Genomic DNA, 12,658 nt, shown 5'->3' on the forward strand with positions numbered 1-12,658 from the left:
AACCAGGCATCATACTTGATACGGGCTAGTCGGTGTATAAGATACAAGAGGAGCTCCAGGATTCTCATCAGAAGATGAAACATCTTCATGAAAAGTGAATGCTGTCTCCAATTATGTCAAGGTTCTAATGTTGAAGATGGGTTTCCCCTGCTCTGAATCTCTTCCAGAAAACCTTCTCTAAAGATAATGGTTTTTACACATGCCTGCATATTAGAATCCCATCAGAAGTTTCTCAGTCTCCCAGAATAAAGACTTTACCCCAAACCCCAAAAACAATCAGAATTTCTGGGGGTGGAGCCAAGCATCAGGATATTTTAAAACTCTTCAGGGATTGCAATGGGCAGTCACATTGAGAAGCAAAGTCCTGCAGAATGAATTATCTGAACTAAGCAAACAGGAGCCCACTGAGAAGCAAGTAGAGATTTCTGGCCTCAATAGATGCTCAGCTTCTTGGATATTAGTAGGCAACAAGGAATTCAAACATTCCATGGTTACAGCAAAGTAAATGAACCCTATGTACACTGAGAGGCTGAGTCAAGGCCCTAAAATAGAGGTTTCTGAGTCAAACAAAATATTTAAAACAGAGAAAAGAATGGGGCCATGGATTCTTCTCCCCAACTTAGTACATCTTACCTTCTTCTCCAGGTTGACCTCTGAGAACACTGTGGCAAGATAGAAACCTATCAAAGTTGCTAGACTCCAGGAAACAGAGTTTTTTTTTTTAACATATTAAAGAATTTCCACAGGAATGAATTTTTAATACAGTCATCTGTATGGAACCTTGGAACCTTGATTATTTAAAGCAGCCATTTCCAGATACAAAGAGTCAATATAAAGGACCTAGGATCAAAACTTGTTCTCAGTTAGAAGAGGAATAGCACCGGTCTATGCTGACCCAGGGCCTTAGTAAATAGACCGAAATCCACTCCTGCGTATCATGTTGGTGCTGCATGTAGAACAGAAGAATGCCTGAATATGCTTTGCTGAGTTTTAGGAAAGTGATTTAAAAATGAAAAGTAAGTAACAAGAGAAGCTGAGCAATAGTACAACAGTGGAGGATACTTTCCTTGCACACAGCAAACCCAGGTTTCATTCCTCAGCACCTTATAGGGTCCCCTGAAGCCTGCCAGAAGTAATCCCTGAGCACAGAGATATGAGTAAGCAAACTCTTTTTGGGTAAGAAAGAGGTTGGGTTTTTGATGGTTGAGTGAAGCTACATGAAAATGCAGTGAATTCCTGGAATTCCTTCCACAGGACTGACGGTCCTTTCCCTACTCACAGTTGACAGAGGAGACTGTGGTCCACAGATGACTATAGTGGAAAAGTGGGGCTGTCCCCTGTAGAAAGACACCTGAGAGGGCCTTGGTAATTGGGATGTGATGCATTCATGGCCTTCTTTCTGATCTGCAGCTAACATGTGCTCAACATCCAAATCTCCTCATCAGAAACTACCCCAGACCCCCAGTATCCACAAACTTACCTGCCCAGTTTTCCACTATCGTCTCATTTCTTCCTCCATCCCCTCACTCCTCTGTAGCATTCTTCCTCACATCCCTCCTACAGCGCCACTATATCTTCTCACCCTTTAAAAGTCAGACCTTGCCCGCCTCTTCCTTATTCCAGGCCACCATCTGTCCCCATCTGCCCTTCCTACTGTCCTCTGCCTGGTGACCTGGTCCTCATTTAATCCACCCCTGTCCACATACCACTGTTTCTCCTGGAACTTTACTCTGTGGAAATGCTGCTAGCTTCGCTGGTCACTCGGCTCCCAAATGACTTTCTCTACCCAGTTTCTATTTCTTTTTTCATCCTTTTTTTTTTTTTTTTTTTTTTTTTTTTTTGAGGTCATACCTTGATGGTGCCCCAGGTCTGACTCCTGGAAGGATTTGGGGAAAATCATACTTTATTCCTATGTAATCTCTTTGGACCTCTGTTTCTTTTCTTACCTAAACCAGGTCTAATGGGATCTATGATAAATAATATTAACTAAGGCTAAAAATACTAATAAACTTTCCCTGTAATTAGTAGATATTCAAGGAAATCTGGAGTCAAACTAAATCAAATGATAATATTTAAAGAATGTAAATTAACTATGCTAAACTGTCATTTGCCAGTGAACTAAGAAGAAAGTTTTGACATTGCCCTTAACATCCTCACAACCTGTGATCATGAGGAACCAAGGGGAAAGCCAGCCTTTCTTCTCTGAAACTCTTGTTTTCAGTCCAAATGTGTTACATCATGTTCTACAAAACCATTGCTTTGATTCTAGTCAAAGCCCAAATTTTCAAAGCAAATCTGAACTGAAAAATTACTATGTGACAGAAATATCTATTTGTTGAACAGAAACCATAGTTTGAATAATTTGTCAAACTGGACTTGGCTCTACCCAAAGAAGGAAAAAAAAAAAGAAAGAAATGTTGCTGTTTTGAACAAAATGTTTCTGCATCTCTACATGTGTTTACCATTTTGGTCAGAAGCAAAGGGTATGTTTTTGAGGTTAAAATATTTTAACAGAAATATCTAGATGTAAATGGAACTTCAAAAAATTTCCAAGAATCTCCTATCTGAACATTTAGATTAAAATAAGAGAGAGCAGAAACATTGTGCTGATAATGTACTTCTATTCAAGGTTCAGTGCCAACCAAGAACCAAGTTTGGAGTGGGGACAGGAGAACAAAAATACATATTCAGTGCCTGCCTTCAAATCACTCACCTTCTAGCAAAGCTGACAGATAAAATACAGAGCCAAGAAATAAAATACTTTTTAAAACATACAAAATATATATTTGTGAATAGGTGCTATTTATTTCTTCTATTGCCCTTGTCAAATAACCTATACTTTTTTTATTTTTCTTGTTTTTGTTTGTTTGTTTGGTGATGCTTAAAAGAGTCACTCCCAATGGTGTAGAGAACAAAAAATCAGACCTACATTTAAAACCTGCATTCAACCCATTGAGCTACCTTTCTGTCCATAATCTCTCCTTTGTTACTAAAGTAGCATTGTATTATATGTTTCAGTTAAGCATCATTAAAAAAGCAGCATCTTGGGGCTGGAGCAATAGCATAGCGGGTAGGGTATATCCCTTGTATGTGGCCTATCCAGGTTTCTGGCATCCACATGGTCCCCCATCATCACCAGGAATGAGCCCTGAGAGCAGAACTAGGAGTAACTGCCAGGGTATGCCTAAGCTTTTAGGGGGCTCAGCCCACCAGATGTATCCTCAGATTTTCCTGGTGGGTAGAACTAATTTAACCCCATGGGGTTCCTTTTTCCCCTGTGTGGATGGTTGAGGAATTTCCAAAGAGACGCCTGGCATTACATTTTCAGTATTTATCTCTCCTTTGTATTTATCAGGCAAAATAATATCAGGCAAATAATTTGGCTCAGAAATTCCAGCACCACAGTTTATTTAAGAACCCCTTTTTTGGATATAGTCAGCCCTAAAAGCAAAGACAATTTTTCTCTCCTTTTCAAATATGTCCTTTGCAGCTACAGTTTCTGGTAATCAAGGGCGTAACCAGAATACAGATTTTGACTTTTGACCCTTCTTTAGAAATAGGGAAATTCATTCTTGGGGATTTGGTACCTCCCTTCATTTAATCTCTAAAACAATAGAGTCCAGCCTAGAAAGACCAAGTTTCTAGATATTTCCTACTTCCTCCTAATCCTGATTTTGCATTTTAAGTGGCTTCCAGGGAGTTACCTTGAGCTGTGACTTTCTCTCTTGTAATTTAGAATTTTTAAGTCACACCCATAGCTTAGGTATTGTTATTGTTGTACTAGGCTTTCTGATTGCAATTATTCTTCGCCTGTGGCTAATTTTACCCCTATAAATTTCCCTGCTCAAAAAATTAAACTTGTCGCACTCCTGCCAGAAACGTGTTGACCCCACATTCTCTGTGTGGTTTCATTTATTTCATATTTCATATTTCGGCCGCTCGTGCTCCCGCTTTCCTATCGTGTAGTGCTATGACCCACGAGAATTGCTGAGATGCAAGACGTCTACAGCAAGTAACCCCTGAGCACTGCCAGGTATGTCCAAAAAAAAAAAAAAAACCGAAATAAAATAAAATAACAATATCTGTATCTACTACACCCTTCAACCATTAAAAGTTCAATTCTAACTTTTGCTATGCAGTGGGCTTTGTTTTGTCTACTCGCCTATTCTTCCTCTTTCTAGTGACCACTCATTTTTATAGTATAGAAGTTTCTAGGTTTTTTTAAATTTGTTTTTGTTTTTGTTTTGGGACCACACCAGGTGAACCCCCGAGATTACTCCTGGCTATGAGCTCAGATATTGCTCCTGGTTGGGGACCATAAGGGACACCAGGATCGAACCAAGGTTCGTCCTGGGTCAACCGCATGCAAGGCAAATAACCTACAACTGTACTACTGCTCTGCCCCCCCCCTTTTTTTGCTTAATTTAGTTTATTCATCTTTTGGTTTCTCTATATGCCACATAGGAGTTAAAACATTTGTCTTTCTCCATATGAACTCCTGTCACTAATATAATAATAATATATACTTATATATCTTATTATAACATAATAACTCTAGTTCATCCATATTGTTGAGAATCACAGAATGTTAAATTTTTCATAGCTGAGTTATATTCCACTGTGTATCTATTCACATCTTCACTCTCCACTCTTCTGTGTGAGCACTTAGGTCATTTCCAGCTCTTGTCTGTGTAAATAGTTTTGCTGTGAGCATGTGGGTGCAGGAACAGGAGGTATATCTTCAAATTAGTATTTTATTTTATTTTCAGGAACTAAAGTAGGATAATTGGGATGCTGGATGCTACTTCTTTTCTATCACAATTGAACAGATTCCTCATAATTTGAATCTAAGTATGAGCCTGAGCCACTTTGATGGTTCACCTTATGTGCAACTTTGACCATTGGCCATAGTGTAAGACATTCCATTGACCAGATGTTTCTTGTGATCTGTACACAAGGCCTTCCCTGGGCAAATTTAAACCTTTTTCATAGAAGAAACTATTGAAGAAGATCAACTACCCCCTTCTCTGAATTCTTGCTGCTTATACAGTTTTCCATTTGTTTCTACAAATAGCACTTAAAATTCCCTTAAAGCTTTTGAACAGAAGATGGAGAGCTCCAACATGATCATTCAAGAAGTGGAAATCAGTGGTACTAACTGATTTCTAACTAAAAAAACTAAGTAGGCAAAATATAAATTAACTGATCTAACATCACAGTGCACCAGTATCATATAAGGGGTTGGAGAGATAGAACAGTGCAAGGCACTTTGCCTTGCACACAGCCAACTAGGATTCAATCTCCTGCACCCTATGTGGTCCTTCAGATCCGTCTAGAAATGAGCCCAGAACTGTGCTGGATGTGGCTCCCAACGCAAACGAAAAATAAGACTGCTGGTAAGTACATCAAGATAAAAATATCAGGACTTGGAATTTTTTGGTATAAATTTATTTAATTAAAGACCATGTATCACATAGTTGATATAGTTGATTCAGAATACACTTGTTTCCAGATAAGTGGGATCAAAATTACTTTAAAAGAAAAGAAAAAAGAGTACAGCAAAAAGAAAGTTTGTGAAAATTATTGTATCTCACAATGAGGTTATTAAGGCATTGTCAGAAAGTTTAGTAAGCTCTTGTTGCTAGTTGATCTAATTTTGTTTCTGCACATTAGGTGGCTTCAGATATACATTGGTATCTAAATTGGTGTGTTCCTATGCGGATGACAATATTTAAAAAAAGGAGTTGTTGCAGGGCTGCAAATGTAGCTGTGCATTCCAGGAATTATAAGGACCATTGTTGATACTGTGGCTATTGAGGAGCATGTTTTCAGCTGCCAGAGTTTCTAGAAGTATGAGAAAATGGGTGGGGAAGGGAAGGTGCCACATTCACTCCAAAAAAAGTTCTGGTGATGTCAGCCCAAATACCAGCACACCTGGAGTTTGGGTGAGATTGGTGTCTGTGCAGAGAGCTGTGAATGAGTGGTGAAGTAGAGTCATTGATGAATTGGCAATTATGGGTGATGGGTGCAGAAGTGTAGGTAGCTTCAGGAGGATGGAAGTTGGCCCACCCTCTCCTCCCAAGATTGCCAACTTTCGGCTAGGGACTTGGATTTATAAATGGTTTCTATGTGAATGTTGGAGAAGGGCATTGTTGGTGCAGATACTCAGGCTAAATATAGATGTACAGGGTGAATAATTAAAGCTGAAATTAAAAAAAAAAAAAACATCAAAAGAGAGTCACAGCACAGAGCTGTGAATTTGCCTTTCAAACAGGCCTCTGTCAAAGCTTGACCTTCAATGAGAAGAGCCTCTGGTCAGAGTCATGAGTCAGCTGCACCATTTTGTGAGGTAGTTCTGGGCATCATTAATAGTTCTGGAACTTCTCACAGGCACAGAAGTTGTCGGTGCAGCTGGTTTTGATCTGCCAGGCCAGGTGGGGGCTCGTTTGGAAGCTGTTTCAGAAGCTAACCCATGGGCATATGGAATCAGGACCATGTTTGCTAAAAATTTGATATGGCTTTGCAAAATATATGTGCTGTTCTATTACATGGTAAAAGATTCATCTAAACCTTTAGATGGATTAAGCACAGTAGATGGTAAAAATGATTCAGGTAAAATCACTGTTTTTTTATTTGGGAGAAATTTGAAGTTAAGGGTCTTCTGTGCCATATTCGAAATGCTATTTACAATTTCTTCTACAGTTACCATTAAGAACATTTCTTAAACTCTGAGTCTTAGGCATATTAATAATTTTATGAGTCACAGTTCTTTAATTAAATTTTTAAAAATTTTAAATATATCTCCAGATAGTATTTTTAAAGAGACTGATTTTAAAAAATAGAGAAGTGAGTAGGATATATCTGTATCCCTCCAAGGTATTTCTGTTTGTACTGTTACTTTAAATAGGCACACCATTGAGATTATGGGCTTGGTTCCAAACCTCCCCCAATCAAGTGAATATCATGATAATTGGTCACATAAATTTTTTTTGTTTCCCAGCAATATGAAAGTTATATTCTCCTTTCAAGCGTGAAATAGTGTGACATCTAAAAAGAAATGTACATGCCTTAATTAAAAATGCTTTGTTGCTTTAAAAAATGCTAACCATTCAACATCCATGATTATAATTTTTTTTGCATGAAGAGGGTCTTGTAAAAATGCAGTACCTGCAAAGCACAATAAAGTTAAGGGCAGTAAACTGTGGAATGCCTGTAATCATTAAACTCTTCCAAGCTTTAAAGAAACTAATTTATGCATATGGTAAAACAAATTTAAGTGGAAGTAAAAAGATATAAAATAGGAAATACACATTCCTCTTCTCCAAGTCCAATCCAAATCACAGTGCTCCTGTCCTTGAATGTTACCAGTTTTATGAATCTCTTTGTGGAAAACGTTATGCATATACACAAATGGTACCACACTCAATACAAGCTCTTTGTTTTGTTTAAAAGTGTTTCATGGGCTGAAGATAGAGCTCAAAGCACTAGGTATATGTTTTGTATGTGAGAAACCCAGGTTCTACTGTTGGACTCACATGGTCCCCTGACACTACCAGGAGCAGTCGCTGGGTACAAAACCAGAAATATCTTCTGAGCACCACTGAGTAAGATGCAAAAGTAAACTAAAATATGGTCAAATAAAACAAAATAAAATATGTTGTGGAAAAGATCTGGAGGATGCTGCTAGGGCAGAGAAAGACCACTATGATAATTAGTTGGAAATGATCACTCTGGACAAGAAATGGGTAAAGTGCTATGCGTATATTCCTTCAGTCAATATAGCAAAGCACAGTGTCTAACAGAAAAAAATAAGAGAGAAACAGAGAGAAAGATAAGAAAAATGTCTGTCATAGATTCAGGCAGGGAAGAAGGCAGTGTGTGGGGGAGAGACTGGAGACATTGGCAGCAGGAAATATGCACTGGTGATGGGATGGGTATTGGACATTGTATGACAGAAAATCAATCATAACCAACTTTGTAACTGTGTGTCTCATGGTGATTCAGTTAAAAATTTTATTTTAAACACAGATGTTTAAAATATGCTTAAAACACATGTATGTTTAAATATGTTTAAACACATATGGAGTCCTTTCTATATCCACACACTGATCAAATTGGCCCAAGTGAGAGTTCTTATATGTTTATCCACCAGGTCTGTGGACTTCAACAACACTCAACTGATGAACATTTAGGTGTGTTTTTGTGTGTGTTTCTCTTTTTTTAAAACATGTCTGCACAGAATAGACTTTTTTAAAAATATATCTAGCAGTATTTTCTCAAGCAGTCTCCTAAAAACAAAATTCTTGACTCTACTCTATAGTCACTTAAAATTTTAACAGTGCCATTTAATATACCATTTAATTTTAAATACCATTTAATTTGTCTGAAATAGTTTACATATTTATCAGCAAGATAGATAACCTATTTGTCAATGCTATCAGCTTTTAATTTTTCATATGTTTAGATGGGTATTCTGATGGGTCATGAAAGTGGAGGGAGAGGTTTACAGCAGATGGTGTATTTGCCTTGCAGACAGTCAACCCTGATTCAATCCCCAGCATCCCATATGGTCCCTCAAGCCTTCCAGGAGTAATTCCTATGTACACAGCCAGGAATAACCCCTAAGCATAGCAGAGTGCGACTCAAAAACAAAAACAAACACACAATCTGGATCATAATCTGATGGGTCAAGAATTGCTGTAGGTTTTTCCATTTCTTTTTTTTTAACTACAAATAGATCATCTCTTCTGTTGTTTATGGAGCTTGGTTTTCTATGAACTGTCTATTGTTATTTACCTACATTTTTGAACTATTTGCCTTTCTATACTATGTATTCTTTTATTCTGCAAATATTCAGTGAGTTCCCATGATGTGTTCAGCAAGCTGCTGGGCACTAGAACTACCACTACTACTTTTCCTTTGGGAGATTACCGTGTCCTGGGAGACAAGTAAGAATTAGATCCGGCTCTTTGGGATGTTACAGAAAGAAATGTCTTGAAGAAAAGGCTCTTGTATCTCTTAGCATATATGGAAAGGAGGCAGGTCTGGGGTAGGGGTGGAAGAAAACTTTCCAAAGAATTCAATATCTAAAGAACAGATACGATTTAGCACTGTGGAGGGAACATGATACACTAGAGGTGCAAAAGAAAAGCCAGGAGCCAGGACAGATAGAAGGGCAGTCATATAGAATGAAGCCCCAGCAGCCACATTCATACCCCACATCTTCTGCTGCCATGTAAACAACAGCCCAACTTTAAAACTAATTTCAGAAAAAAGGCAAATCAAGTCAAGCCACGAAAATCACTCGTCCCAATTCTACAGATCCTGGAGTTTCTGAGTATGTGGCCCTATGCTCTATTATGCAAAGCCTCCAAATTCCACAATATTGACAGGTCAATAGAAGCACTCCAAATTAATTGGGAAAGTAGCAAAGAAGCCAACTAACTCAATAAACAAAAACGTAACACAGAATGCTCACACAAGCAGCTTAGTAAACACTCAATGTCTTTAGTGACCCCATCATGAGATGTAATAATTTTTACAAATTTTCTTTTACTAAGTTTTTTTTTTTCAGTAATTCCATTAGCCATTTTGTTGTAACACGCAATATAAAATAAACTATTTTATACCTGCTAAGGCAGTAGACTAGGGGATGGAGTGGGAAACTAGGGACAACAGTGGAGGGAATGTTACACTGGTTGTGGGATTGGTGTTGGAACATGGAATGCCTGAAATAAATGTATTGTGAACAACTTTGTAAACCAGGGTATTTAAGTATTAAAAAATTATTCTCTAAAGTTCCAACTGTAAATGTTTGGGTTTGGGGAAGGGAAAGTTGATTTTGTATCTTTTTCATTTGGAAGCCACACCTAGCCGTGTTTCAGGCTTCTCCTGATTCTGATCATGCAGTGCAGGAAATCAAACCTGGGAACTTTATGTGCAAAACTTCAACCCTCTGAGCTGTCTCTATATTTTTTACATGAGATCTCATGGTTTTTTCATTTGGGTGCAATTACTGAAAGGAGAAAAAGAATCTGCAAAGGTCAAATTGAACTTATGTCTGGGCCATAATCAATTCTCAGGCTACCTCTGTGTAACTCCTCTCCTAAACAACAGGATATAAAATAGTTCCCTCCCCTCATTGCAGTCTTCCTACTCTTTCTCCTTTTTAGCTCCTTTTTCTCATCCTCTTTCCTGACCAACCCAATTCTTTATTTGTATTTTGTATATGGAATCCAAGGACTTGAAAGGACTGAGCAAGAAAGGTTGTTCCAGGTGCTTCTTTGTAGCCCTAGATCTAGAACAGCATTTGATATATAATGACATGGAAGGAAAAACTTGAACAATGTGTGTGTGTGTGTGTGTGTGTGTGTGTGTGTGTGTGTGTGTGTGTGTGTGTGTGTGTGTGTGTTTGCCTGAGCACAATGTTTCCTTTTTCCCAACAGCCTTGCGAAGCCGTTCTGGTCGCTCCATCATCAATGGCAACTGGGCTATTGACAGGCCTGGGAAATACGAGGGTGGAGGAACAATGTTTACCTACAAGCGTCCGAACGAGATTTCAAGCACTGCCGGCGAGTCCTTCTTGGCCGAAGGGCCCACTAATGAGATCTTGGATGTCTATGTGAGTGTGGGAGCTTCTGGGTGGTTCTCTGATTATCCTGTTGCTTCTCAGCTCACACTGAGAACAAACAAGCAACAAATCATTGTTCTGGTTCGATAAAACTGCTTGAGCAAAGTCTTTTGAGGTTCCCTGCAATGTGTGTTGGTCCTCTGGCCCATTCACCTCTGCTTGTACCTAGCTTGCCAGAAACCTTTAAACTCCCCCAGATGGTTATTATCGTCAGAGTTTATTGACCCAGTAAAACCAATTTTACTTGTTGAACCAAATCAGAGTCAAAACACATCCTTTATTTCATGAACATTGGCCCACCTCCAGGGCTTTCCCTCCTACTGCTAATTTGGCATATTTTCTTTTTATGGCAAAAGAAAGCAAATGCCTGGAGCAAGAGACTGCTCATAGTTCCCAGCCCTTTCAAATACTTTTCAAGCAAAATAAAGAAGGAGAACCCCAGAGTATTCCAGATGACACAATAAAGCTTGAAGTAGCAAAACAGTGGTTTATTAGAAGTTTCCCACTTCGCAAAAGACAGAACTCTGATTTTACAGAAACTACAATATTAAGTTGCCTGGAAGATTAATATATAGAGAGAGATCCTTATTTAGTTTTGGGAGTCACACCCAATAGTGCTCAATGCTTACTCCTAACTGTGTTCAGAGGTCAGTCCTGGTGGGGTTCAGGGAAATATATATGGTGCCAGAAATTGAACCTGGTTTGACCACATGCAAGGTAAGTACCTTACCTACTGTACTAGCCCTACTCTAGCCCCCTATAGATCCTTATTGTTTAAAAAGAAACCATTAGAATCCAGTGTTCATAAAATATTGGGAAATAAGAGATGATAATCAATAAAAGCTAAAAATCACATTTTGCTCACAAAAATGAACTTGCCTTTTTTGCAAGGTCTCCATAGCCAAACTAGTCTACACAGTATTGCAGCATTAGAGCTTTGCGAATGTCCTTTCTCAAGTTCCATGGTTACTTATTCATTCCCCATGGGTCAAGTGGTTCAAGGACTAGAAACTGTAAAGGAGTATTATATTATAAAAATATTATTTAAAAAAAGAAACTAAAGGAAGCCTTGTTCATTCTAAATATTTTTTAGACTGTCCAGTTGATTATTGGATTCTGGGTAAGCTTCACATGGCATCAGGGTAAAAACCCAGGCTGTTCAAGGACCACAGTGGGTGGTCTTGGATGTAGTGGCCAACAATAATTTCATCAATGGGATAGAGTTTTCATAGCAGAACAAGGCCACTGGAGAGACAAGGAGAGAGAAGGAGGTTTCTGGCCTTGGGTCACCTGTGGAGTGTGTGAAAGCAAGTGAGGGCTTAAGATGGGGACAGTGGGGATTTGGATCTCAGTGTTTACCTCCCTAGTTTCTGAGTGTTAGGAGCTAGTGATACTCATGTCAGTCATCTGTCAGATGATTTTGCAGCTGTTTCAAACTTTCACACCTGCAACAGAGCAGCTGTTGGAAACCACTGAGAGGCCCAACAGTGCAGGGAGCAGGAAAAAGCTGAGGGCAGACTCATTGCCCTCAAGAACCAAACGAAGTGACAGACATAGGAGGTCCACTGAGATTCTCCCTCCTCCTATGCATGAATAAATCAGAAATGAAGTTTAGGTAAATGGCTTAAAGTTGGAGAGTTGGTCCATAGGAGAGCCTGGTGAAAAAGCAGTATCACACAGCTCATGTATACCAGCACACACACACACACACACACACACACACACACACACACACACACACACACACACATACACCACATTCCTACTTTTGAGAGCTGGGGATGGGATCTAAAGGGTTTGCACTCCAAAGCCAATAGGAAGAAATTATTTCTGCTGGATCTTGTCAGTTCCTTTTATGGCTTGATCCCAGATAATATTTCATGCCAGTGCCCACAGCCTCACATTGCTCCCTGTTTTTGTCCTCAGCTCCTGAGAAACTTACTTCAGAGACACTGACCTTTCTTTTACCTGTTTTCCTTGTCATCTCTTTGCTGGTTTGGAGCTTTTCATGGACAAAAGTAGATGGGA

General features: G+C 38.9%; 1 protein-coding gene across 1 annotated transcript in view; it reads left to right on the plus strand.

The window, feature by feature from the left end:
* The window catches only part of THSD4 (thrombospondin type 1 domain containing 4), a 193,603-nt gene that overhangs the window by 158,024 nt on the left and 22,921 nt on the right, over positions 1–12,658 (plus strand). The window contains exon 3 of the mRNA XM_049777850.1: positions 10,446–10,621. Within this exon, the coding sequence (XP_049633807.1) occupies positions 10,446–10,621 (176 nt within the window). The remainder of the gene's footprint in view (positions 1–10,445; positions 10,622–12,658) is intronic.

Source organism: Suncus etruscus, chromosome 1 (genome assembly GCF_024139225.1).
Source record: "Suncus etruscus isolate mSunEtr1 chromosome 1, mSunEtr1.pri.cur, whole genome shotgun sequence".
Taxonomy (NCBI): Eukaryota; Metazoa; Chordata; class Mammalia; order Eulipotyphla; family Soricidae; genus Suncus; species Suncus etruscus.